Here is a 25811-nt window from a genome sequence, read left to right as displayed (position 1 = left end):
GGAAAGCACAAGTAATAGTGAGTAGTTACATCTGGTTACATCAATTAAACATACACTTTACTCACTAGTTTATCAAAAAAAAAAAACCAGCACATTAAAAAATACTTAATTACTTTTTTGGACATAGATATAATTAGCCCCTAAGTGTAACATATTTCTATCAGATTATGGGGACAACAGCCATACAAGGGATAAAAGATGCCACATATATATATGTATATATATACTGTATATATATATATACACACACACACAGAAAGGCGAGGGGAGAGGGAGGAAGACTGGAGGGGTGGGGGGAGGGAGGAGTCAACTATGGAACACAGACTGAACCAAAGAGGAATTTCATTCATTCAATATGTTTTTTATAAAACCTTCCTAATATATTCACTAGCATTCTGATAGATCTCACAGAAAATACAAAAGAAACTAAACTCCTGGAAAGAAGGGCTTATGTCTTAACCTACTAAGAAAGATATATAGGATAGCTAAACTATAATACAAGGCAAGAAACTATTTTAAAAAACACTGGAGTGGGACTTGGAAAAAATCAGAAGCCTACCATGGACCTTAGAAGAAAATATAAATTGGCATACGACAAGGGGAAAAGGTGTGCCAAAGCCAGGACAACTGCAAATATGTATGACAAGTTGGTAGAAACAGTTCACTAGTGACAGTGAAGGCCTTAAATACCAGCTGACAAATCTCAAGTTTATTCTATAGACCAGTGGTTCTCAACCCTATCTGCTATTAATTCTAGTTAACTCTAATGTGCAGCCAGTTCAGAATCACTGTATGGATACTGTAGAACCACTGAAGGTTTTTAAGTAGGCAAGAACAGATTAAAACTTATTTTAGGATTATCCTTTTACTAACACAATCAAAAGAAATAGAAAAAATATTTAAAACACTTAATATTGAAATACAGGCACCCTGACATAATTTTATTTCTAAATACGGTCTTTATTCTTTGATCTCATACATACTAGAAAGTGCTGATGAACAGAAGCAATGAAAGCTGAATAAACTTTTCTTTCACATCTAATTCAATATCCCTTAAATGATGGCTTTGGGATTAATTTACTGGTAAGAAACTACTCTCTCCTTATGGGTTAGACATAATTTCAATTAAAAATTGTGTCAATTAAGATTAACTTCTAGTTAAATATCATTAAGAATCCTTAGATACTATTCAAAGAATGTGAAAGAAAAATGTGGACCATTTCTTAATAACTCACCTGGATTCACTTTTTCTTTTTACAGTTTCTAAAAACAATGTTGAAAAACTCTTTCTAGCTTGTGGGTGATCTTCACATTCTGAATCTTGTATTCTTTTTTGAGATGTTCCTAACTGTTTCCTCTCTTGTGGTCCTTCTGATACTTTATCCTCTATTTCTGATACTTTATTCGTTACTTCTACTTTCTTCAAATCATCTTTATCTTCAAAGTTTAACCTAAAAGGTTAAAAGGAAGACATGATGAATGTTCCCACCATTTGTTGAGTTATGAGTATTCCTGAACTCCCTTACAGTGACAATACAACTGCTTACAAAATTTTCCAGTGGGCCTTTATTTAAAATTTATAAATGCTGATGTGTTTCTCTTACACAAAATACACAAGGCAAATTGCTCAGAAAAATTAAATTTTATATTTGTTGATAGAAAAAAATGCGAGAAAAAGAATGGCTAAATCATATAACAAGGAAATGTGTAGCTTAGAACACTAGTTCTCAAACATTTAATATGAATTTGAATCATCTGGAGAATCTTATTAAAAATGTAGATTCTGATTCAGTAGGTCTAGCATAGGGTTTGAGATTCTATATTTCTAACAGGCTTCCAGATAATGCCACTGCTCTCGATCCTGAGCTGCAGAGCACACTGTGAATAGCAAAATCTTAGAAGGTACTTAACTCCTCAGCTCCAAGAACCACACAAGACCCTAGAAAGATATTACACTCATGGCAGAGGTTCCCAATAGCAAAGGACCTTGAACAATCTGTTTTGCTTCTTAAAGGCCAAAGGGAAAGCCCCAAGAAATGGATGTGGGTTTACCACAACTCATCCTCAACAAAACTTACTCTTTGCTACCCTCAGATGACCTGATATATACCTACCCTTATAATTAGAAATAACATAGAGAAAATACAAATTGTTTCTCTTAGGAAGTTATAGAAAACTTATTATAAGGAAAAAAAACACATCCTGTGATAAACCATAAAGGAAAAGAATATGAAAAAGAATGTATATATGTATAACTGAGACACTATGCTGTACAGCAGTAATTAACACAACATTGTAATTCAACTATACTTCAATTAAAAAAATTTGTTTAAAAAGAGAAAGATCTGAATATAACAAAATATTCACATATGTCAAATCTGAATATGTGAGTGCCTATTGTGTTATCTTCTGTATGTCTACAGTATTTTAAAATATAAATCTTAAAGAAAAGAAAAAAGAAAAAAACATGCTTTTCCATAGACCATAGAAAAGTTTACCCCCAAACTTCTCTGAAGAACACTTTAAGGCCTTCCATATTAAATATAAACTGAATATATACTGAATGCATGTTATGTTTTTCTCAAAACATGTTAATATTCCTCAATACTTACTATAAAATACCTAAAAGACTAAATTACCCACTTTTTAACATAAAAGATAAAATAGCTATAGTAAGATTAATATCTTTTAAATAAACAAAAATTCACCTTTTTTTGGTTTTATGAGAAATCTCTGTACTTGAAGGCAGCATATTTACTGAATTTTCAGAAGTATAGGTCTCTCTCTTTTGGGCAACAGATGGAATAGTCTTTTGCAATGAAGATGCTTTTGCATCCAGAAGATCAGAAGGTAAGCCAATAGATAAGTAAAATTCCTCATCAGCTTCATTGTGATGATCTTTTAGTTTTTTACTTGACATTTTTCTCGAGTCAGATGTATTGTTAGAATGAACATCAGTTGCCAAAATTTTCTGATGAACCTCATGGGCCTGAACTAGAAGAAAATTACATGAAGATATTAAAAACTCTTTAAATAATAATACTAGAACGAAATGTGCTTTTTAAAATTCAGCAAAAAAAAAAAAAAAAAAAAAAATCAGCAACAATTTAATTAGAAAGTTTCCAGAAGACTCACAGGTCATTAAGTTTATAATCAAAGATCCAGGATTAAAATACACAAGTACTTTAAGAGTTCTAATTTATGAAATTAATAAACTGAAAGGTGTATTTGGTCCATGCTCCACAGTTCTAAAATGAATAAAATCCTCAAACATAGAAAATTCACAGTTTTATTGATATAGTAAATTTATTCAAGATTTGAATATAGTCAAACTCAGAGACGGAGAGATTTGAATAATGGTTGCCAGGGACTGGGAGAAGGGAGAAATTCAGAGTTGTTAATTAACAGGTATAAAGTTTCAGTTATACAAGATAAATAAGTTTTAGAGATCTAGAGTACAACATTGTGCCTATACATAACAATACTCTATTGTACACTTAAAAATCTGTTGAGAGGGAAGATTTCATGTAAAAATGTTCTTACTGGGACTTCCCAGGTGGTGCAGTGGTTAAGAGTCCACCTGCCAATGCAGGGGACACGGGTTCGAGCCCTGGTCTAGGAAGATCCCACATGCCGCAGAGCAAATAAGTCCATGCACCACAACTAGAGCCCACAAGCCACAACTACTGAGGCCATGTGCCACAACTCCTGAGCCCGTGTGCTGCAACTACTGAAGCCCGTGAGCTCTACGGCCCATGCGCCACAACTACTGAGCCCACATGCTGCAACTACTGAAGCCCGCATGCCTAGAGCCCATGCTCTGCAACAAGAGAAGCCACCGCAATGAGGACACTGCAACGAAGAGTAGCCCCCGCCTCCCGCAACTAGAGAAAGCCCGTGCGCAGCAACAAAGACCCAATGCAGCCAAAAATAAATAAAATTTTAAAAAATAAGTAAATAAAATAAAATGTTCTTAGCACAATAAAGTAAAAATTCTTTTAAAGATTTAAATAAATCTTTACATAGCTAAAATAAGTAACAGGTAATCCTAGAGAAATTATGAGATTCAATCTTTAGGTTAAGAGTTGGGTAAACTAGGGCAGCTAGATGAGCACACTTTTATACATATACATACACATATACATATAGAACAGATACATATATAGATATATAAAATATATGTATATATAGGGAGAATATTTATATACACATACATCTTTATATCTATACAAAGAGAATATATATTATACACATATGTCTTTATATCTATATATATCTATATAAAGACATATCTATATAAAGAGAAATATATATTCTTTTAACCCTTAACCTTCAAATATCAAAGAAAAAGTAGAATGGCTGGGTAGTAATCATACTGATTCATACTCTCAAAAAGAAAAGATTAAAAATTTAAAATAAGTCAAAATGGGCTTTTGGTTCTGGAACAAAATTACATAGACTCACTTTTTCCTGCTTCTCCCTTTAAGTACAACTTAAACAAACAATAATAGCAGAACTCTGAAAGCTGGAAGAAGGTATATTTGCTAGGAACCTCAAGCCTTAAGCAACAACGGATAACGTTGTGAATCCCCTGTAGCATCAGATAATGAAACAAACAAAATACCACTGCTAGAACTCTAAACACTTAAATGTCATTGGAAATAAACTCCACAAAAATAGGCAAGAGCCTTCACATTAAACCAAAACAGGGCAACTATAACAAAAGACTGAAATACAATGAAGAGTCCCTTAACATAATAACCAAAATGTTGAGGATACAATCAAAATGACTCATCATAATAAAAATTTTAAAAAAAGAAAAAACACAATCTGAAGAAGAAAATACGATCAATGGATGCAAATGGACAAGATGAATCAGATGCTGGAATTATTTAACAAGAATTTATTTAAAGCAACCACCATAAAAATGTCTTAACGTTCAATTATAAATTCTCTTGAAACAAATGAAAAGACAGAAACTCTCAAAGAAATAGGAGTTACAAAAAGAGACCCAGCTTTTGGATCTTAGCCATTATAGTTGTGTAGTGGTATCTAACTGTTGTTTTAATTTAAAATTCCCTAATGACGATAACGATGAACAAATCAAAACCACAATGAGATACTACGTCACACCCATTAGGATGGGAAGGGAGGGAAGGAGGGAGGGAGAAAATAACAAGTTAACAAGTGTTGGTGAGGATATAGAAAAACTGGAACCCTTGCGCACAGCTGGTGGGAATGTAAAATGATGCAGCCACTATGGAAGATAGCTTGGTAGTTCCTCAAGAAATTAAAAATGCAATTACCATATGATCTAGTAATTCCTTTTTTGCCTATATATCCAAAAAGATTGAAAACAGGGGCTGCAAGAGGTACTTGTACATCTGTGCTCACAGCAACATTATTCACAAAAGACAAAAGGTGGAAACCACCTAAATGTCCATCAATGGATAAATGGACAAAACAAAATATTGTATACATATGGTGAAATATTATTCGGCTTTATAAAGGAAGGAAAACGTGACACACGCTACAAGCTGGCTGACACTTGAGGACATTATGCTAAGTGAAATAAGCCAGTTGCAAAAGGACAAAAACTGCACAATTCCACTCATATGAGGTATTTAGAGTAGTCAAATTCAAAAACAGAATGTAGAAGCGTGGTTACCAGAGGCTGGGGGGTAGAGGGAGATTGTTTAATGGGTTCAGTTTTGCAAGATGAATAAGTTCTGTGGATGGATGGTGGTGACAGTTGGACAAGCTGACTGTCCTTAATGACAAAGAACTGTACACTTAAAAATGTTTAAAATGGTAAATTTTATGTTATATTATTTTACCGTAATTTTTTTAAATCATTTTTTAAAAAGGAATAAAGAGCACAGTGATGTATGTGTAAATATAAACACTGACTGATTAAAACAAAAATAAAGTCTTATAGAGATAAAAGATACCAAAATACACAGCAGAATTACAATAGAGGATAACAGGAATAAAATATATGACAACAGTATGTCAGTTGGGAATTAGGGAGTTGTTCTAGTTACTCTGTCTGCATAATAAGTAACTCCATGCCTTGGCTGCATAAAACAACCATATATTATGTTCATGAATTCTGTGGGGCCGGAATTTGGCAGGGCACAGCAGGGATGACTTGTCTCTACTCCATGAAGTCTGGGGCCTGGAATGATTTGAAAGCTTGCTTACTCGCACGTCTAACATCTGAGGCTGGCTGCAGGCCGAAGGAATATTGCTGTCTATGTATGTCTGCAAGTAGGCTAGTTTGGGCTTTCTCACAGCATGATGTCTGGGTTATAAGGTAGAGTATCCTAAGAGGGAAACAAGGAGAAAGGGAGGGAGCCAAGCAGAAGCCTTTTATGTCCTAACCTTGGAAGTCACACAGTATTACATATACCACATTCTATGATATATCATATGATACAATATATGATGTGATATGATATGATATATGATATGATATGATATGTACAAACAACCTCACTTATGGGGGTGAGGAAAAATGCTGACCTAAGTAAGGTTAGAAATGAATGGAGTCTGTAAAACTAAAAGCTAAAGAAATTGTACATTACATTGTCATACTAAGTGAAGTAAGTCAGATAGACAAATATTATATGATATCACTTATATGTGAAATCTGAAAAATAAAACAAAACAGAAACAGACTCACAAACACAGAAAACAAACTTATGGTTACCGAAGAGGCAGGAGGGTGAGGGATAAATTAGGAGTATGGGATTAACAGATATACATTACCATATATAAGATAGATAAACAACAAGGATTTATTGTATAGCACAGGGACTATATTCAATATCTTATAATAACCTATAATGGAAAAGAATCAAGAAAAAAGTATATGTATGTGTACATATATACATATTTATATAACCAAATCACTTTGCTGTACACCTGAAACTAACACAATATTGTAAATTAAGTACAATAAAGAAATTGTACATAAGCACTGTACTCCAGTAGATAAAATTGTTTTCCACGGGTTTAAGTCAACAATTCTGCTACTGTTATACATGTATATAGGAATAAAAAGTTAAGTAGGTGGATGGTGAATGGTAAGTGCCAAGTTTCTTACACACAGGGTGGACGTTTACAGATAAGCAAGGCAAAGAAACAAGAGTAATCCATGTGGTAATAAATTACAGTTGGAAACATCAATATGAATTCATGTTTAACTTAATACAGATACAGTTACACAGAAAAATATTTATAGATATGTGTATATATACCGGTTACCATACACACATATATTTCCTTGCTCTGTCAGTTGAGACAGTCTTGAAGCATTAACACCCCAGGAGTAACAGCACACCTAGCACCCAGATCTTGGTTCCTAATACCATTCTCCAGTAAAAGGAACCACTGGTTCCTTGGAGAAATGGCTGATTCTAGGGTAAGTTGAGCCTGGAGCATCCTGTAGTTCCAGAAGGTAAGGAAGTGTTCAAAAACAACAGCAATAACAACAAAGATGGGGTCCATCAAAGGGGCACAGGAGCCAGTGAAAGAGCTTTCTAATGGCCAAAGCTGGAACAGTTTGAGTAACAAATTTAATAAAATAGTACTGGATTATAAACCAAAGTATAAAATAAAGTTTCTACCTCAAAAACTAAAAAAAAGAGCAAAATAAACCCAAACCAAGGATAAGAATGGAAAAAATAAAGCAGAAATCAATGAAACTAAAAACAGGAAAACAACACAAAAACTTACTGAAACAAGAAGCTAGTTCTTTTAAAACAGTGAATAAAAATGATAATCCTGTAACAAAATTAACAAAGGCAAAAAGACAAGACACAAATCAACAATATCCAGAATAAAATGGTATATCACAACAGATCCTGCAGCCATTAAAAGGATAACAAAGTAATACTATGTACAACTTTATGCTGATAAACTCAACAACTTAGAAGAAATGGACCAATTCTTCAAAAACCATAAACAAAAATGTGCCAAGATAAAATAAATAACCTAAATAGTCCTATAACTATTAAAGAATTGAATTTGTAACTTAAAAGCTCTTGAAAAAGAAATGCCACAGACCAGATGATATCACTGGAGAATATTATACCAAAAAATCAGAGAATTAAAATCAATTTTACATAATCCCTTCTAGGAATTAGAAGGGGGAATAATTTCCAACTCATTTTATAAGGTTGGTGAGCATTACCTTGATACCAAAACCATACAAATACAGCATAAAAAAGAAAACTACAGATCACTATCTCTCATTAACTTAGATGCAAAAAATTCTCAAAATTTTAGCAAACTGCATCAAACAATGTATAAAAATTAGTAATACAACATAATTGACATTTATGGTCAACTGCACTCAACAACGGAATACTTGTTTTTCAAGTGCCCATGAAGCATGCATAAAGGCAGACAATATCTTGGGTCATAAAACAAATAAAACAAATCTTCACAAATTTAAAAGAACTAAAATGACATAGTGTATATATGCTATGCCATAAAGAAATCAAGACTAGAAATCACTAAGGGAAAGACAACAGGAAAGTCCAGAAGTATATTCATTTAGCATAGTGTTTCTAAGGTTCTTTCATGTTGTAGCATGTATCAGAACTTCATTCCTTTTTATGTTTGAATAATATTCCACTCTACACATGTACCACATGTTGTTTGTCCATTCACTTGTTCATGGGACACTTTGGTTGCTTCCACCTTTTGGGTATTATGAATCATACTGCTATGAACATTGGGGTATAAGTATCTGTTTGAGTCCCTGTTTTCAATTCTTTTGAATATAAACCTAGGAGTAGAAATGCTACTTAATACCTAATTTTTTTAGAACCACCAAACTGTTTTCCACTGGCTGCATAATACATGTGGGTTTCTATAAATTCCACATCCTCAACATGTTTTATTTTATTTAAAAAATAATAATATCCATCCTAATATGCATAAAGTGGTATCTCTGTGGGGTTTTGATTTGTATTTCTCTAATGACTAACAATGTTGAACAACTTTTCATGCAGTTGTTATCAGCTTGCCAGATGCATAGCAAGCCAAAATGCTGAGACAACAAGGTTTGCAGCAAAGAGAGGGTTTATTTGCAAGGCAGCCAAGCAAGATGATCTGAGGCGTGGGGAGCTTGGGGAAAGGTGACTGAAAAAAAGTTGCAATAATCATCACTCTGCACAGGCCTCTGCATGGTCAAAAGGTTACTGGAGTGGACCCTTAAGCATAACCAGTTGAAGGGTGGTCCTATTCAGTCTTAACCAGCTCAGCACAAACTAGATACAGCTGACTTCAAGTTCCCAGAAAACAACTCAGGCAAGTATCTTGTTCAGGTTACATGCCACTTGAAGGACATGCAAGTCTGAAAGCAAACTCAATTAGTGAAGGCAGGTAAAACACATTCACTGGCCAACTGGAGAAATGTCTATTCAAGTCCTTTGCCCTTTTCAGTTGGGATGTTTATTTTTGTTGTTGTTGAGTTACAGGAAGTCTTTATGTATTCTGGATATAAATCCCTTATTACAGGGGTCCCCAACTCCCAGTCCATGGACCGATACCAGTCCATGGCCTGTTAGGAACCGGGCCACACAGCAGGAGGTGAGCAGTAGGTGAGAGAGCAACGCTTCACCTGTATTTACAGCCGCTCCCCATCGCTCGCATTACCACCTGAGCCCCACCTCCTGTCAGATCATCGGTGGCATTAGATTCTCATAAGAGCACGAACCCTACTGTGAACTGCACATGCAAGGGATCTAGCCTGCATGCTCCTTATGAGAATCTAATGTGAGGTAGAACAGAGGTGGTGACTCTAGCACTGGGGAGCAGATGCAAATACAGATTATCATTAGCAGACAGGTCTGACTGCACAGAGACCATAATAAATCAATTGCTTGCAGACTCATATCAAAACCCTATTAGTGACTGGCAAGTGAAAACAAGCTCAGGGCTCCCACTGATGCTGCATTATGGTGAGTTGTATAATTATTTCATTATATCTTACAATGTAGTAATAACAGAAATAAAGTGCACAATGAATGTAATGCGCTTGAATCATACCAAAACCACCCGCCCCCCCCCGCCCCCAGTCCATGGAAAAATTGTCTTACACAAAACCTCTCCATGGTGCCAAAAAGGTTGGAGCCCACTGCCTTATGAGATATACTATATGCAATTATTTTCCCCCATTTTGTGGGTTATCCTTTCATGCTCTTGATGTACCCTTCACACACTTTTGAAGGACATAAATATATGACATATTTGTTCTTAAGTAGAAAACCTAAATGACGCAAAAATATGAATTTTCACAGAATTACTATACAAATTAAATGCAACTTTAGTTAAAATCACAACAAAATTTTATTGGAAACTGAACAAACAAAATTCATAGAAATTAAAAAGGTCTAAGAATGGCAGAATAGCGGCATGTATCAGAACTAGATATATAAATAGATACCTTTATATCAGCATATGCTATAAAACTACAATTAGTAAAACAGTATTGTGTTGACATTAAGAATCAACAAATAGACCAAAATTCAAAAGCATATTGAATGATATATGAGATTTAATACATGATAAAAGTAGCACATTCATATGAGAATGGATTATATAATTAATAAAAGGAACTAGCACAACTGACCATAAGGAAGAAAATAAAATTATAACATTATGCCACATTATACACCAAAGCACATTCCAGATGGATTAAAAATTTAAATTAAAAAGAAAAAAAGATGTTAAGATGAAAATCTAAGATATTACATATACCATTAGGATAAAACAGACCTTTTAACCAAAACAGGACACTCAAAAGCTACTTAAAAAAAAAACCACACACACATTTGACAATTAAAATAAAAAATGCTATCCATCATATAAGATACTATAACCAAAATCTGTAACAGTCTAGGGATCATTTGGAAAAATATCTGATAAATGACAGATAAATTACACAAATTACAGATAAACAGTTACAGATACTCAATTTAAAGATCTCTCATAAACTAGAAAAAACAAATGGGCAAAGGATATGAAAAGATAAAAAAGGAATTTCACATAGCCAGTAAACTTATGAAAAGGTGTTCAAACTCAGTGGTAATCACTAAAGTAACACTGAGATCATTTAATACTGATCAAATTGGCAAAAAGTTCAATAGAATAGTAAATACTCTATCAGGTGAAAGGCACTTTCTTACATTGCTGGTATAAAAGGAAACTGTAAAAGCCTCTTCTGAAAACATGTGTGCACACACACACACACGTTTATATATGTGTTCGTTCAGGAGCACCAATGAAGATATGGAAGGATTCAAGGCTACCTCAGCAGGATGAGGGGAGTAATGATTAGTAGCTTTTTCTTTTAAATCTTTGACTCACCTCAAATTAAGGACTTTTCTAATTTGAAAAATGCAAAAAAATTTAAAAACCGGCAGCACATATAAAATGACTGAAGGAAATGAAACAAAATGCAACAGAGAGAAAAAGAACACTGACCACATATATTCAAATATCAAATCATTATGCTGTATTCCTGAAACTAATATTATGTAAATTATACCTTAGTTAAAAAAAAAATGCTCAAGGAGTCCATGGAGGGGCCCACATGGGAGGAAATTAAGGCTTCCTGCCAGCAACCAGACCCAGATGAGTGTCAACTTGGAAATACATCCTTAGCCCCAGTCAAGCCTTCAGATGACTGCAACCCTGGCCATCATCTTGACTACCACCTCATGAGAGATTACAAGCCAGCACCACCTAACTAAGCTGCTTCTGAATTCCTGACCCATAGAAACTGTATGAGATAATAAATATTTTTAAAAAAAAAAAGAAGAAAAGAAAAGAAGAAAAATGTATCTGAAAACTCTTAAAGCTATGGTCCCTATAATAATTCTTAGTTAATGTCTCTTACCACATCCTATTAACAACACTCCTACCACTAAAACAAAAAACCACATAATAATCAGATAAAACTTATTATTCCACAAATCAAAACAACAATGAGGTACCACCTCACACCGGTCGGAATGGCCATCATTAAAAAGTCTACAAATAATAAATGCTGGAGAGGGTGTGGAGAAAGGGAACCCTCTTACACTGTTGGTAGGAATGTAAATTGGTGAAGCCACTATAGAAAACAGTATGAAGGTTCCTCAAAAAACTAAAAATAGAGTTGCCAAATGATCCAGCAATCCCACTCCTGGTCATATACCCAGACAAAACGATAATTCGAAAAGATACATGCACCCCTATGTTCATAGCAGCACTATTTACAATAGCCAAGACATGGAAACAACCTAAATGTCCACTGTCGGATGAATGGATAAAGAAGATGTGCCACATATATACAATGGAATATTACTCAGCCATTAAGAAGAAAGAAGTAATGCCACTTGCAGCAACATGGATAGACCTAGAGATTATCAGACTAAGTGAAGTAAGTCAGAAAGACAAATACCATATATCACTTATACGTGGAATCTAAAATACAACACAAATGAACATATCTATGAAACAAAAATGAACTCACAGATATAAAGAACACACTTGTGGTTGCCGGGGGGGGGGGGGGTGGGGAGGGAAGGATTGGGAGCTTGGGATTAGCAAATGCAAACTATTATATATGGAACGGATAAACAACGAGGTCCTACTATATAGCACAGGGAACTATATTCAATATCCTATGATAAACCATAATGGAAAAGAATATATATGTATAACTGAGTCACTCTGCTGTGCAGCAGAAATTAAACACAACATTGTAAATCAACTATACTTCAATAAAATTAAAAAAAAAAAAACTTATTCATGTTTTTTTAAAAAAAAAATACACTGACAGTGGACTTGAGAGGGACTCAAAAACAACTTCATCCATTTCACAATTCTGCCTAGGCTGACCCTGACCTTGTCACTCAAGCCGACATATGTGCTACCTTCAGCATTTCTAACTCTTTAAATATATGTAGGCAAATATCACCCATGGGGATGCTACCAACCTGATTTGTTGACAGCTTCACTTGGTTCCACAATTAACTGCAGAGGGGTTTCTTTCTTCCTTGAAGAAACTGTACCTGACTTTGGATGTGATTTCTGGCACTGAGTCTAAAAGAGATACAACATTAGATCTATTCTATTAAATTACCAATTTTGATTAAACACATTTGTTTTTAAATTGAAAAAAAAAGGTATCTTTAAAAACAATAAACCAGCTGGTAAAGTTGCATACTTAACTCCTTAGAAACCAATTTCATATTATCTAGCAAAGCTGAAATTTCATATAACCTACCACAGAAACAATGCTGCTCTGAACAGCTTTTAAAAGCCTATTCTCCCAGAAGATTGGATAAGTAAATTACCGTATAGTCATATATCACAATATCACAAATACAACAGTGAAAGAAATAAACTACAGCATACATGAATGATTATGTTAATAAAAGCAAGTCACACAAGTATATAATCTCATTTATGTAAAGTTCAGAATAGATGCAAAAACATGTAAAACACTAAATATATATAGTATTTAGAGATTCACTCTATGCAGGAAAGAGTTAATGCACCAGGCCTGATCACTTAAAAACCTGCTTACAGGGCTTCCCTGGTGGCACAGTGGTTGAGAATCTGCCTGCTAATGCAGGGGACATGGGTTCGAGCCCTGGTCTGGGAAGATCCCACATGCCGCGGAGCAACTAGACCCGTGAGCCACAACTGCTGAGCCTGCGTGTCTGGAGCCTGTGCTCCACAACAAGAGAGGCCGTGACAGTGAGAGGCCCACGCACCGCAATGAAGAGTGGCCCCCGTTTGCCACAACTAGAGAAAGCCCTCGCACAGAAACGAAGACCCAACACAGCCAAAAATAAATAAATAAAATTAAAAAAAAAAAAAAAACCTGCTTACAAGACTAGCCCTTGGCTGGCACACAGAGTCTTGGCTTTCAGAATGTTTCCTCCATTACCAACTGGAACCTGCTATGCCAGCCTGCCTAGACTGTTTGTATAAACAATGTGATTTATGGTGAACATCTTCCTTCTTTCCTTCAGGGAATACAGAATTTTGGTGGGCAGAGGGTACCAATATAACCAGCTCCCAATAAAAACAGGCTAAATCTCAAAAGGCTTCCCAGGGCAGAAAGACTGTACATGTTTTATAGCATTTTACTGCGGGATGCAAAGAATGCACTCTGTGTGGCCCCTCTGGAGAGCCTGACATGGATTCCACCATACTTTGCCTGATGCGTACTTTTCTCTTACTGATCTGGCTGTGTATCCTGACTACATGCCTATAACAAATCTCAGTCATGAGTACAACTAACTACAAGTGGAGTCTCATGAGTCCTATCTAGTGAAGCACCCAACATGTAAATGGTAGTAGGACCTATGTCTTAAGTAGTGAAAGAAATACTGACACAAATGTCAGCACACACCCACATGTGGTAAAGCTGTAAAGCTATAAAGCAAAGGATGGGAATGATGAACATGAAATTCAACACAGTGGTTATCTCTGTGCAGGGAGGAGAGGCAAAAGAGTAAGATCACAAAGGGGCACATAGGTGCTTCAAAGGTACTGGTATTTCTGACATTGAGAAATGGGCACATGGGTGTTCATTTATGTTATTTTTAATACCTTATGTACATAACATGCTTTCTTTTGAAAATTTGAAATATATCAAGTCGTAATTTTTTTAATTCTAGAAAAGAGAAAACTCATTCACACATTACAGGTGGGAAAGTGAACTAATAGACCATTCTGCAGAAAAGATTGACAATACTTAACAATTTCGTTTCAAAAATACATATCCTAGAGAAATTCAATTTACAAATGCAAACAAGGAGGCATAAACAAAGGTTGTTCACTACATCACTGTTATAATGAATAGAGGGAAAAAATCTAAAAATCTACCAATAGGGAAATATGTAAATAATGGAGCCACTACATTGCTAGTTCAGCGGATACACTATGGAACTCAATTACGTGAAGTAACAAAAGCAAGTTTTCATTATATTCTACTCCCTCTTGAAACCTCACCAAGGATTTTTTTAATGCATTCTTTTTTTTTTAATTTATTTTATTTATTTATTTATTTTTGCCTGCATTGGGTCTTTGTTGCTGTGTGCAGGCTTTCTCTAGTTGTGGCGAGCGGGGGCTACTCTTCGTTGCAGTGTGCAGGCTTCTCACTGAAGTGGTTCTCTTGTTGCGGAGCACAAGCTCTAGGCGTACAGGCTTCAGCAGTTGTGGCTTGCGGGATCTAAAGTGCAGGTTCAGTAGCTGTGGCACACAGGCTTAGTTGCTCCACGGCATGTGGGATCTTCCCGGACCAGGGATCAAACTCGTGTCCCCTGCACTGGCAGGCAGATTCTTAAGCAATGCATCACCAGGGAAGTCCCACTAAGGATTTTTTTAAATGTATAAACCCAGAAGGATGAAAAGAAAGAGAAGACAGTAGATGAGAGACATCAATAAACTTTTTTAGGTTGGAAAGCAGTTCAGTAGCAACTATGCAGCCCAGAAAGACCAGAAACATGCTAACAATGAAATAAGCCCAGAAGCAGACAGATTTATGTTTAAGGAGAAACCTGTAAGTTCAGTTTTTCAAGGTACAATGCACCTCTAAAAGAGGGGCTCCAGGTAGGGCCTGCCAACAGAAGAGTTGTTAAAGGATGTATGGGGGGAGCAGAGTCAAGATGGCGGAGTAGGAGAACGTGGAATTCGTGTCTCCACACAGCTAGAGTACCTACCAGGCACTAGTGGGGGACCTCAGACACCTATGGGGACAGGAGGAACCCCCAAGTGACCCGGTAGGACATGTGGGGAGGAAAAGCAGAGGCTAGACGGGACCAGTGCCCCTGAGGTGTGGCTGTGGGAGGGGAGGAGTTCCAATGCTCAGGAGGGGCCCACCCACAGTGAGGGGATTGGCGGGACAGGGAAAGACCTTCAGGGGACTGGGGAATCAGAGGGGAACATGGCCAGAGTTTCCCCCAACCTCTCAGCCCCCAGCTAGTCTGCTGGGGTCCCAGGCCAAAACCTCTACACTCAAGGTCCCCTCAGGGACTTTTCCAGCTGCATGGGTCTTGAACCTAGGTCCTGCCACCCCACAGCAAAGGCCTTCTCTGGTTTGTTCTTTTTTTCTTTTTTCCTGTTCTGGTTCTGTTTTACCTTGTTGTTGCTGTTTCACTTATATATTTTTTTTCTAATAAATTTTTTACTTTTCTAATTTTATTTTATTTTTTATTCTTTGTTATACTTTTGCCTTTTGGGTTTTTTTTTTGTTTTTCTGCCACACCGTGCAGCTTGCAGGATCTTGGCTCCCAAGCTGGGGGTCAGGCATGAGCTCCTGTAGTGGGAGCACGGAGTCCAAACTGCTAGACTAACAGAGAACCTCATACCCCAGGGATTATTAATCAGAGTGAGGTTTCCCAGAAGTCCTCATCTTGGCACCAAGACCCAGCTCCACCCAACTGCTTGCAAGCTCCAGTGCTGGACGCCTCAGGCCAAACAACCAGTAAGACAGGAACACAGCCCCACCCACCAAAAAAATAAAAAGATGAGACAACAGAAAAATATGTTACAGATGAAGGAGCAAGGTAAAAACCTACAAGACCAAATAAATGAAGAAGAAATAGGCAACCAACCTGAAAAAGAATTCAGAGTAATGATAGTAAAGATGTTCCAACATCTCAGAAATAGGATGGAGGCATGGATCAAGAAAATACAAGAAATATATAACAAAGACCTAGAAGAACTAAAAAACAAACAGTGATGAACAACACGATAACTAGAATGAAAAATACTCTAGAAGGAATCAACAGCAGAATAGCTGAGGCAGAAGAACAAATAAATGAGCTGAAAGATAGAATGGTGGAAATAACTGCCAAAGAGCAGAATAAAGAAAAAAGAAAGAAGAGAATTGAGAAGAGGCTCAGAGACCACTGGGACAACATTAACTGCACCAACATCTGAATTATAGGGGTCCCAGAAGAAGAAAACAAAGAGAAAGGGTCGGAAAAAATATTTGAAGAGATTATAGTTAAAAACTTCCCTAACATGGGAAAGGAAATAGCCACCCAAGTCCAGGAAGCACAGAGAGTCCTATACAGGATAAACCCTAGGAGAAACACACCAAGACACATATTAATCAAACTAACAAAAATTAAATTCAAAGAAAACATACTAAAAGCAGCAAGGGTAAAGCAACAAATAACATACAAAGGAATCCCCATACAGTTATCAGCTTATTTTTCAGCAGAAACTCTGCAGGCCAGAAGGGAGTGGCAGGATATATTTCAAGTGATAAAAGGGAAAAACCTACAACCAAGATTACTCTACCCAGCAAGGATCTCATTCAAATTTGATGGACAAATCAAAAGCTTTACAGATAAGCAAAAGTTAAGAGAATTCAGCACCACCAAACCAGCTTTATGACAAATGTGAAACGAACTTCTCTAGGAGGAAAAGAAAAAGACCCACAAAAGCAAACCAAGACAATTAAAAAAATGGTAATAGGAACATAGGTATCAATAATTACCTTGAACGTAAATGGATTAAATGCTCCAACCAAAATACACAGACTGGCTGAATGGATACAAAAACAAGACCCATATATATGCTGTCTACAAGAGACCCACTTCAGACCTAGGGACACATACAGACTGAAAGTGAGGGGATGAAAAAAGACATTCCATGAAGATGGAAGTCAAAAGAAAGCTGGAGTAGCAATACTCATGTAAGACAAAACAGACTTTAAAATGAAGACTGTTGGGGCTTCCCTGGTGGCACAGTGGTTGAGAATCTGCCTGCTAATGCAGGGGACACAGGTTCGAGCCCTGGTCTGGGAAGATCCCACATGCCATGGAGCAACTGGGTCCGTGAGCCACAACTACTGAGCCTGTGCGTCTGGAGCCTGTGCTCCGCAACGACAGAGGCCATGATAGTGAGAGGCCCACGCACCGCGATGAAGAGTGGCCCCTGCTTACCGCAGCTAGAGGAAGCCCTCGCACAGAAACGAAGACCCAACACAGCCAAAAAAATAAATAAATAAGTAAATAATAATTAAAAAAAAAAAATGAAGACTGTTACAAGAGATAAGGAAGGACACTACATAATGATCAAGAGATCAATCCAAGAAAAAGATATAACAATTATAAATATTTATGTACCCAACATAGGAGCACCTCAAAACATAAGGCAGGGCTTCCCTGGTGGTGCAGTGGTTGAGAGTCTGCCTGCCAATGCAGGGGACACAGGTTTGGGACCTGGTCTGGGAGGATCCCACATGCCGCGGAGCAACTGGGCCCGTGAGCCACAACTACTGAGCCTGCGCGTCTGGAGCCTGTGCTCCGCAACAAGAGAGACCGCGATAGTGAGAGGCCCGCGCACCGCGATGAGGAGTGGCCCCCGCTTGCCGCAACTGGAGGAAGCCCTCGCACAGAAACGAAGACCCAACACAGCCATAAATTAATTAATTAATTAATTAATTTAAAAAAAAAAAAACAGAAACCTTATTTAAAATACAGTCAGGAGGCCACAAGGGGGAGACCTCACCCCCTACTGTGCAGCCTCAATAAAAAAAAAAAAAAAAAACATAAGGCAAACGCTAACAGCCATAAAAGGGGAAAACAACAGTAACACAATAATAGTGGGGGACTTAAAACACCCCACTCACACCAGAGGACAGATCGTCCAGACAGAAAATAAGTAATGAAATACCAGCTTTAAATGACACAATAGACCAGACAGATTTAATTGATATTTATAGGACATTCCACCCAAAAGCAGCAGAATACACTTTCTTCTCAAGTGCACATGGAACATTCTCCAGGATAGATCACATTTTGGGTCACAAATCAAGCCTCAGATTATTTAAGAAAATTGAAATCATATCAAGCATCTTTTCCGACCACGATGCTATGAGATTAGAAATCAATTACAGGAAAAAAACTGTAAAAAAAAAAAAACAAAAAACATATGGAAGATAAACAGTGTGCTGCTAAATAACCAACAGATCACTGAAGAAATCAAAGAGAAAATAAAAAATACATAGAAACAAATGACAATGAAAACACAATGGCCCCAAACCTATGGGACGCAGCAAAAGCAGTTCCAAGAGGGAAGTTTATACCAATTCAATGTTATCTCAAGAAACAAAAAAACTCTCAAATAAATGATCTAATCTTACACCTAAAGCAACAAGAGAAAGAAGAACAAAGAAAACCCAAAATTAGTAGAAGGAAAGAAGTCATAAAGATCAGGCCAGAAATAAATGAAATAGAAATGAAGAAAACTATAGCAAAGATCAATAAAACTAAAAGTTGGTTCTTTAAGAAGATAAACAAAATTGATAAACCTTTAGCCAGTATCATCAAGAAAAAAAGGGAGAGAACTCAAATAAATAAAATTAGAAATGAGGGACTTCCCTGGTGGCACAGTGGTTAAGAATCACGCCTGCCAACACAGGGGACACAGGTACAATCCCTGGTCCAGGAAGATCCCACATGCTGCGGAGCAACTAAGCCCGTGCGCCACAACTACTGAGCCTGCACTCCAGAGCTCGTGAGCCACTACTACTGAGCCCGTGAATCACAACTACTGAAGCCACTCATTCTAGGGCCTGTGCTTCGCAACAAAAGAAGCCATCGCAATGAAAAGCATGTGCAGCGCAACGAAGAGTAGCCCCCGCTCACCAAAACTAGAGAAAGCCCACGTGCAGCAACAAAGACCCAATGCAGACAAAAATAAATAAATTAAATAAATAAATTTGTAAAAAAAAAATGAGAAATGAAAAAGGAGCAATTACAACTGACACCACAGAAATACAAAGAATCATAAGACACTACTACAAGCAACTCTATGCCAATAAAATGGAAAACCCAGAAGAAATGGACAAATGCTTGGACAGGTGCAAACTTCCAAGACTGAACCATGAAGAAATAGAAAATATAAACAGACCAATCACAAGTAATGAAATCAAAACTGTAATTAAAAATCTTCCAACAAACAAAAGTCCAGGACAAGAAGGCTTCACAGGTGAATTCTACCAAGCATTTAGAGAAGAGTTAACACCTATCATTCTCAAACTCTTCCAAAAAATTGCACAGAGATGAACACTCCCAAACTCATTCTGTGAGGCCACCATCACCCTGATACCAAAACCAGACAAAGATATCACAAAAAAAGAAAATTACAGACCAATATCACTGCTGAACATAGACGCAAAAATCCTCAACAAAATACTAGCAAACAGAATCTAACAACACAGTAAAGGGATCATACACCATGATCAAGTGCGATTTATCCCAGGGATGCAAGGATTCTTCAATATATGCAAATCAATCAAGGTGATACACCACATTAACAAACTGAAGAATAAAAACCATATGGTCATCTCAATAGATGAAGAAAAAGCTTTTGACAAAATTCAACACCCATTTATGGTAAAAACTCTCCAGAAAGTGGGCTTAGAGGGAACCTACCTCAACATAATAAAGGCCATATACAACAAACCCACAGCAAACATCATTCTCAGTGGTGAAAAACTGAAAGCATTTCCTCTGAGATCAGGAACAAGACAAGGATGTCCACTCTCACCACTATTATTCAACATAGTTTTGGAAGTCCTAGCCACAGAAATCAGAGAAGAAAAATAAATAAAAGGAATCCAAATAGGAAAAGAAGACGTAAAACTGTCACTGTTTGCAGATGACATGATACTATACATGGAGAATCCTAAAGAGGCCACCAGAAAACTACTAGAGCTAATCAATGAATTTGGTAAAGTTGCAGGATACAAAAGTAAGGCACAGAAATCTCTTGCATTCCTATACACTAACAACGAAAGATCAGAAAGAGAAATTAAGGAAACAATCCCATTCAGCATTGCAACAAAAAGAATAAAATACCTAGGAATAAACCTACCTAAGGAGGCAAAAGACCTGTACACAGAAAACTGTAAAACACTGATGAAAGAAATCAAAGATGACACAAACAGATGGAGATATATACCATGTTCTTGGATGGGAAGCATCAATACTGTGAAAATGACTGTACTACACAAAGCAATCTACAGATTCAATGCAATCACTATCAAATTACCAATGACATTTTTCACAGAACTAGAACAAAAAAATTTTTAATTTGTATGGAAGCACAAAAGACCCCAAATAGCCAAAGCAATCTTGAGAAAGAAAGATGGAGATGGATGAATCAGGCTCCCTGACTTCAGACTGTACTACATAGCTAGAGTCATCAAGACAATATGTTACTGGCACAAAAACAGAAATATAGATCAATGGTACACGATAGAAAACTCAGAGATAAACCCACGCACTTATGGTCAACTAATTTATGACAAAGGAGACAAGAATATACAATGGAGAAAAGACAGCCTCTTCAATAAGCGGTGCTGGGAAAACTGGACAGCTACATGTAAAAGAATGAAATTAGAACATTCCCTAACACCATACACAAAAATAAACTCAAAATGGATTACAGACCTAAACGTAAGGCCAGACACTATAAAACTCTTAGAGGAAAACATAGGAAGAACACACTATGACATAAATCACAGCAAGGTCCTTTTTGACCCACCTCCTAGAGTAATGAAAATAAAAACAAAAATAAACAAATGGTACCTAATTAAACTTAAAAGCTTTTACACAGCAAAGGAAACCATAAACAAGATGAAAAGACAACCCTCAGAATGGGAAAAAATATTTGCAACGAAACAACAGACAAAGGATTAATCTCCAAAATATACAAATAGCTCAGGCAGCTCAATATCAAAAAAAACCCAACCCAATCAAAAAATGAGCGGAAGACCTAAATACACATTTCTCAGAAGAAGATATACAGATAGCCAACAAACATATGAAAAGATGCTCAACATCACTAATCATTAGAGAAATGCACATCAAAACTATAATGAGGTATCATCTCACACCAGTCAGAATGGCCATCATCAAAAAATCTACAAACAATAAATGCTGGAAAGGGTGAGGAGAAAAGGGAACCCTCCTGCACTGTTGGTGGGAATGTAAATTGATACAGCCACTGTGGAGAACAGTATGGAGGTTCCTTAAAAAACTAAAAATAGAACTACCATATAACCCAGCAATCCCACTACCAGGCATATACCCGGAGAAACCGTAATTCAAAAAGACACATGTACCCCAATGTTCACTGCAGCACTATTTACAATAGCCAGGTCATGGAAACAACCTAAATGTTCACTGACAGATGAATGGATAAAGAAGATGTGGTACATATATATACATACAATGGAATATTACTCAGCCATAAAAAGGAATGAAATTGGGTCATTTGTGGAAATGTGGATGGAACTAGAGTCTGTCATACAGAGTGAAGTAAGTCAGAAAGAGAAAAACAAATTTCATATATTAATGCATATATGTGGAATCTAGAAAAAATAGTACAGATGAACCTATTTCCAGGGCAGGAATAGAGACGCAGATGTAGAGGATGGATGTGTAACATAGAGGCGGAAGGGGAGGGTGGGATGAATTGGGAGATTAGGTTTGATATAAATACACTACCACGTGTAAAACAGACAGTTAGTGGGAACCTGCAGTATAGCACAGGGAGGACAGCTTCGTGCTCTGTGATGACCTAGAAGGGCGGGATGGTGGGGGATGCAAGGGAGGTCCAAGAGGCAGGGGATATATGTATACATATAGCTGATTCACTTTGTTGTACAGTAGAAACTAACACAACATTGTAAAGCAATTATACTCCAATAGGAACTTGCCTGGTGGCGCAGTGGTTAAGAATCCGCCTGCCAATGCAGGGGACACGGGTTTGAGCCCTGGTCCGGGAAAATCCCACATGCCGCAGAGCAACTAAGCCCGTGCACCACAACTACTGAGCCTGAGCTCTAGAGCCTGCGAGCCACAACTACTGAAGCCCACGTGCCTAGAGCCCATGCTCTGCAACAAGAAAAGCCACCGCAATGAGAAGCCTGCACACTGCAATGAAGAGTAACCCCAGCTCGCCACAACTAGAGAAAGCCCGCACGCAGCAATGAAGACCCAACGCAGCCAAAAATAAAAATAATAAAATTAAATAAATAAAAATTTTAAAAATTATACTCCAATAAAAAAAATTTCTGTAATAAAAATTTTTTTAAATGTAAGTATAGGAAGCAGTCAGTCACTGAGTCCCTCTTCCTACCCAAAGAGAAGATTAGATGTTTACTCCCTTGAGTTTTGAATCAGAGAGACTGTGAGCTCAAAGTCAGGAAACATAACTGAAGGTAAGAGTAACACATTGAAAATAGAAATATTAAGTGCAAGTATTCAAATTGCACCTTTCCCCTTGCCCACCTGGCTGAGAACACTCACAGTTAGAATCAGACCCCTAAGCAGGAAAGAAGATTTCTTTGTCAGAAAAACTTTTCAAGTCAAGAGAAAAAAACCTGCAGGTATTAACAACTGGACATCCACAATGATGTGGCCCAGATAAATCATACCATGGTGAAATCTACCAATGTACAACTCTAACTCTGCAAATACAGCTTCCAATCACCATTTTAGTTTTTCATCCTTAAAAGTGACACCGATAAGGATCACTGGACCACTGGACATTTGACAAAAAGCTCTAGTGTAAAAGGTAATGAGCAAAGTAAGCAAAAAAGGTACTTGTATGAAACAGAAACTCTAAGAAGAAATCTTAAAGAATTAGAAGAACCTAACATCGAGGAATATCATGAAATTTCAAATCAATAAAGACAGATGACAAGATTCTAAAAGCTTGCAAACATGAAAAAATAGTGGCTCACAAAGGATCAAGGAATCAGAGCAATATTCTCAACAACACAAGAAGCTTTAAAAAAAATAGAGCATGTCTTTAGAAGTCTGAAAGAGAATCATTTCCACCCTAGAATTCTATACACATAATTACCCATCATGAGGGTAAAGTCATGGTATTTTCAAACATTTAAGGTCTTAAATTCTCAGGAAGCTACTAAAGGATGAGCCCCACCAAAAAAAAAAAAAAAAAAAAAAGAGGGCAAGAAATATGAGCTACAGAACAGGACAAAAGAGAAGGGACTTCCCTGGATGATAAAGGGAAATCACATTGGCAACACTTACGTGACAGGCCTAAAGGTGGACAGAAACAAAAAATAGAGAAGAGAGATCTAGGAAGGATAGTTCCAGAAAAAAACTGAAAATGATAAATTACTTGATGTGTCTACATACACTGAGAAAACACTGATAACTCTGTCACAGAAATTGGTGATAAATTAGTCAGAGGTGCACAGAATATCAACAAATTTAAAAACCAAGACAACTAAATCAAGAGAAAACTAAGAGATAAGCAAATGGCTAAGCAAACTGTGGTATATCCATACCATGAAATACCACTCAGCAATAAAAAGAAACAAATTATTGATACACACAAAAACCTGGATGAATCACCAGAGAATTATCCTGAGTGAAAAAGACAATTCCAAAAAGTTATATACTATATGACTCCATTTAAACAACATTCTTGAAATGACAAAACTGTAAAAATGAAGAACAGTTAGGGGTTTTAGGAGTTGAGGGAGTAAGGGTGAGAGAGAAGTAACTTGTTATAAAAGGATAAGAGGGATCCTATAGTGGTGGAATTTTTCTGTATCCTGTCTGTATCAATGTCAGTATCCTGGTTGTATGTTGTACTATAGTTTTGCGAGATGTTACCTTTAGAGGAAACTAGGTAAATCATACACAGTCCTGAACTCTATTTGTTACAGCTGCTATAAATCTACAATTATCTCAAAACAAAAGGCTTGATTTAAAAAAAAAAAAGTAGAAGCTCCCAGTAATATCTCTCTATAGAGAAGGTTCTCCTTTTCTCCTTTTAAACAGATTGGATTGAAATGATTAGATCCTCACTCTCAAGGACTGAGCTGGGTCTGATATGACATTTTAGTAAGACTCAGTCCACTCGTAACCTGCCCTGTTCTTCAGAATGCCCTCTCCTGGGTTACTGAGAGCCTAGTGAGCCTATTTAGCCCTTAAAGATTGTGAGATATTCAATTCAGCCCTTTAGACATTTTTGCTCAACTTTTTAGCCTCTGGCCTCAAATTGTTCAAAATGTGTCAAATGCCTATTTGTGGTGGGCCACTTTCCTGCAGTAGGACTTTACCTTCTTAGCATAGCAAGACTACATGTTTCACTCCACCATTCTGGCCTAAGGTTCTTCACTACCTCAGAACTTACAAATGTTCTTTAAGGAAAAGTGGCTATCCATTTGAGATGCCTCCAGAATTCCAATTTGTCATGCCATCCCTGCACAAGTGACAAAATCTCTGCTTTCCCTCAGTGGACTCACACTGTCTGGACCAACCTAAAATCCTCAGCTTTCGCACAAAATTAACAGATACTCTCAGGGAAGAAAATGACCAACAGTCATCAACTCATATTCTAAGGATTCCACTCTCTTTGAAATTTTAGTTCATCTAGTCCTTGTTGCTTCCACAGCTCCACATGTCTCTAAAAACATGATTTGTTTGCATTTTATTATTTTGTTTTTAACCAGCTCTTCAGCAGGAGTGTTGACCTACTGCAATCTGTTACATCCTTCCTAAAAGTGGAACCTCTACCATAACCTTGATACCAAAGCTCAACAAGAACATTTTGAGAAAAGAAAAAAAAAAGACAATATTGTTCATGAACATAGATGCAAACGTCTTAAATACTGGCAAACCAAATCAAAACAGGTTAATACTTTTTGACCAAGTCAGGATTATCCCAGGAAACTTAGTTGATTTAACTTTCAAAAATCAATATAATTTATCACATTAAAGAAGGTCTCT

The 25811-nt window shown here is 36.8% G+C and overlaps 1 protein-coding gene across 5 annotated transcripts in view; it reads right to left on the bottom strand.

Moving 5' to 3' along the window:
* CENPC (centromere protein C) overlaps window positions 1-25811 on the bottom strand; it is a 90019-nt gene that overhangs the window by 56102 nt on the left and 8106 nt on the right. For all 5 annotated transcript variants that reach the window (XM_082390129.1, XM_082390133.1, XM_082390131.1 and 2 more), the window contains exons 5-7: window positions 12999-13104; window positions 2709-2994; window positions 1236-1451 (exon numbers count right to left, since the gene is read on the bottom strand). In XM_082390129.1, coding sequence (XP_082246255.1) covers window positions 1236-1451; window positions 2709-2994; window positions 12999-13104 — 608 coding nt within the window. The remainder of the gene's footprint in view (window positions 1-1235; window positions 1452-2708; window positions 2995-12998; window positions 13105-25811) is intronic.

The sequence above is a fragment of the Balaenoptera borealis genome, assembly GCF_965194805.1.
Source record: "Balaenoptera borealis genome assembly, chromosome: 4".
NCBI lineage: Eukaryota > Metazoa > Chordata > Mammalia > Artiodactyla > Balaenopteridae > Balaenoptera > Balaenoptera borealis.
This window is presented reverse-complemented; position numbering and strand designations above follow the sequence as displayed.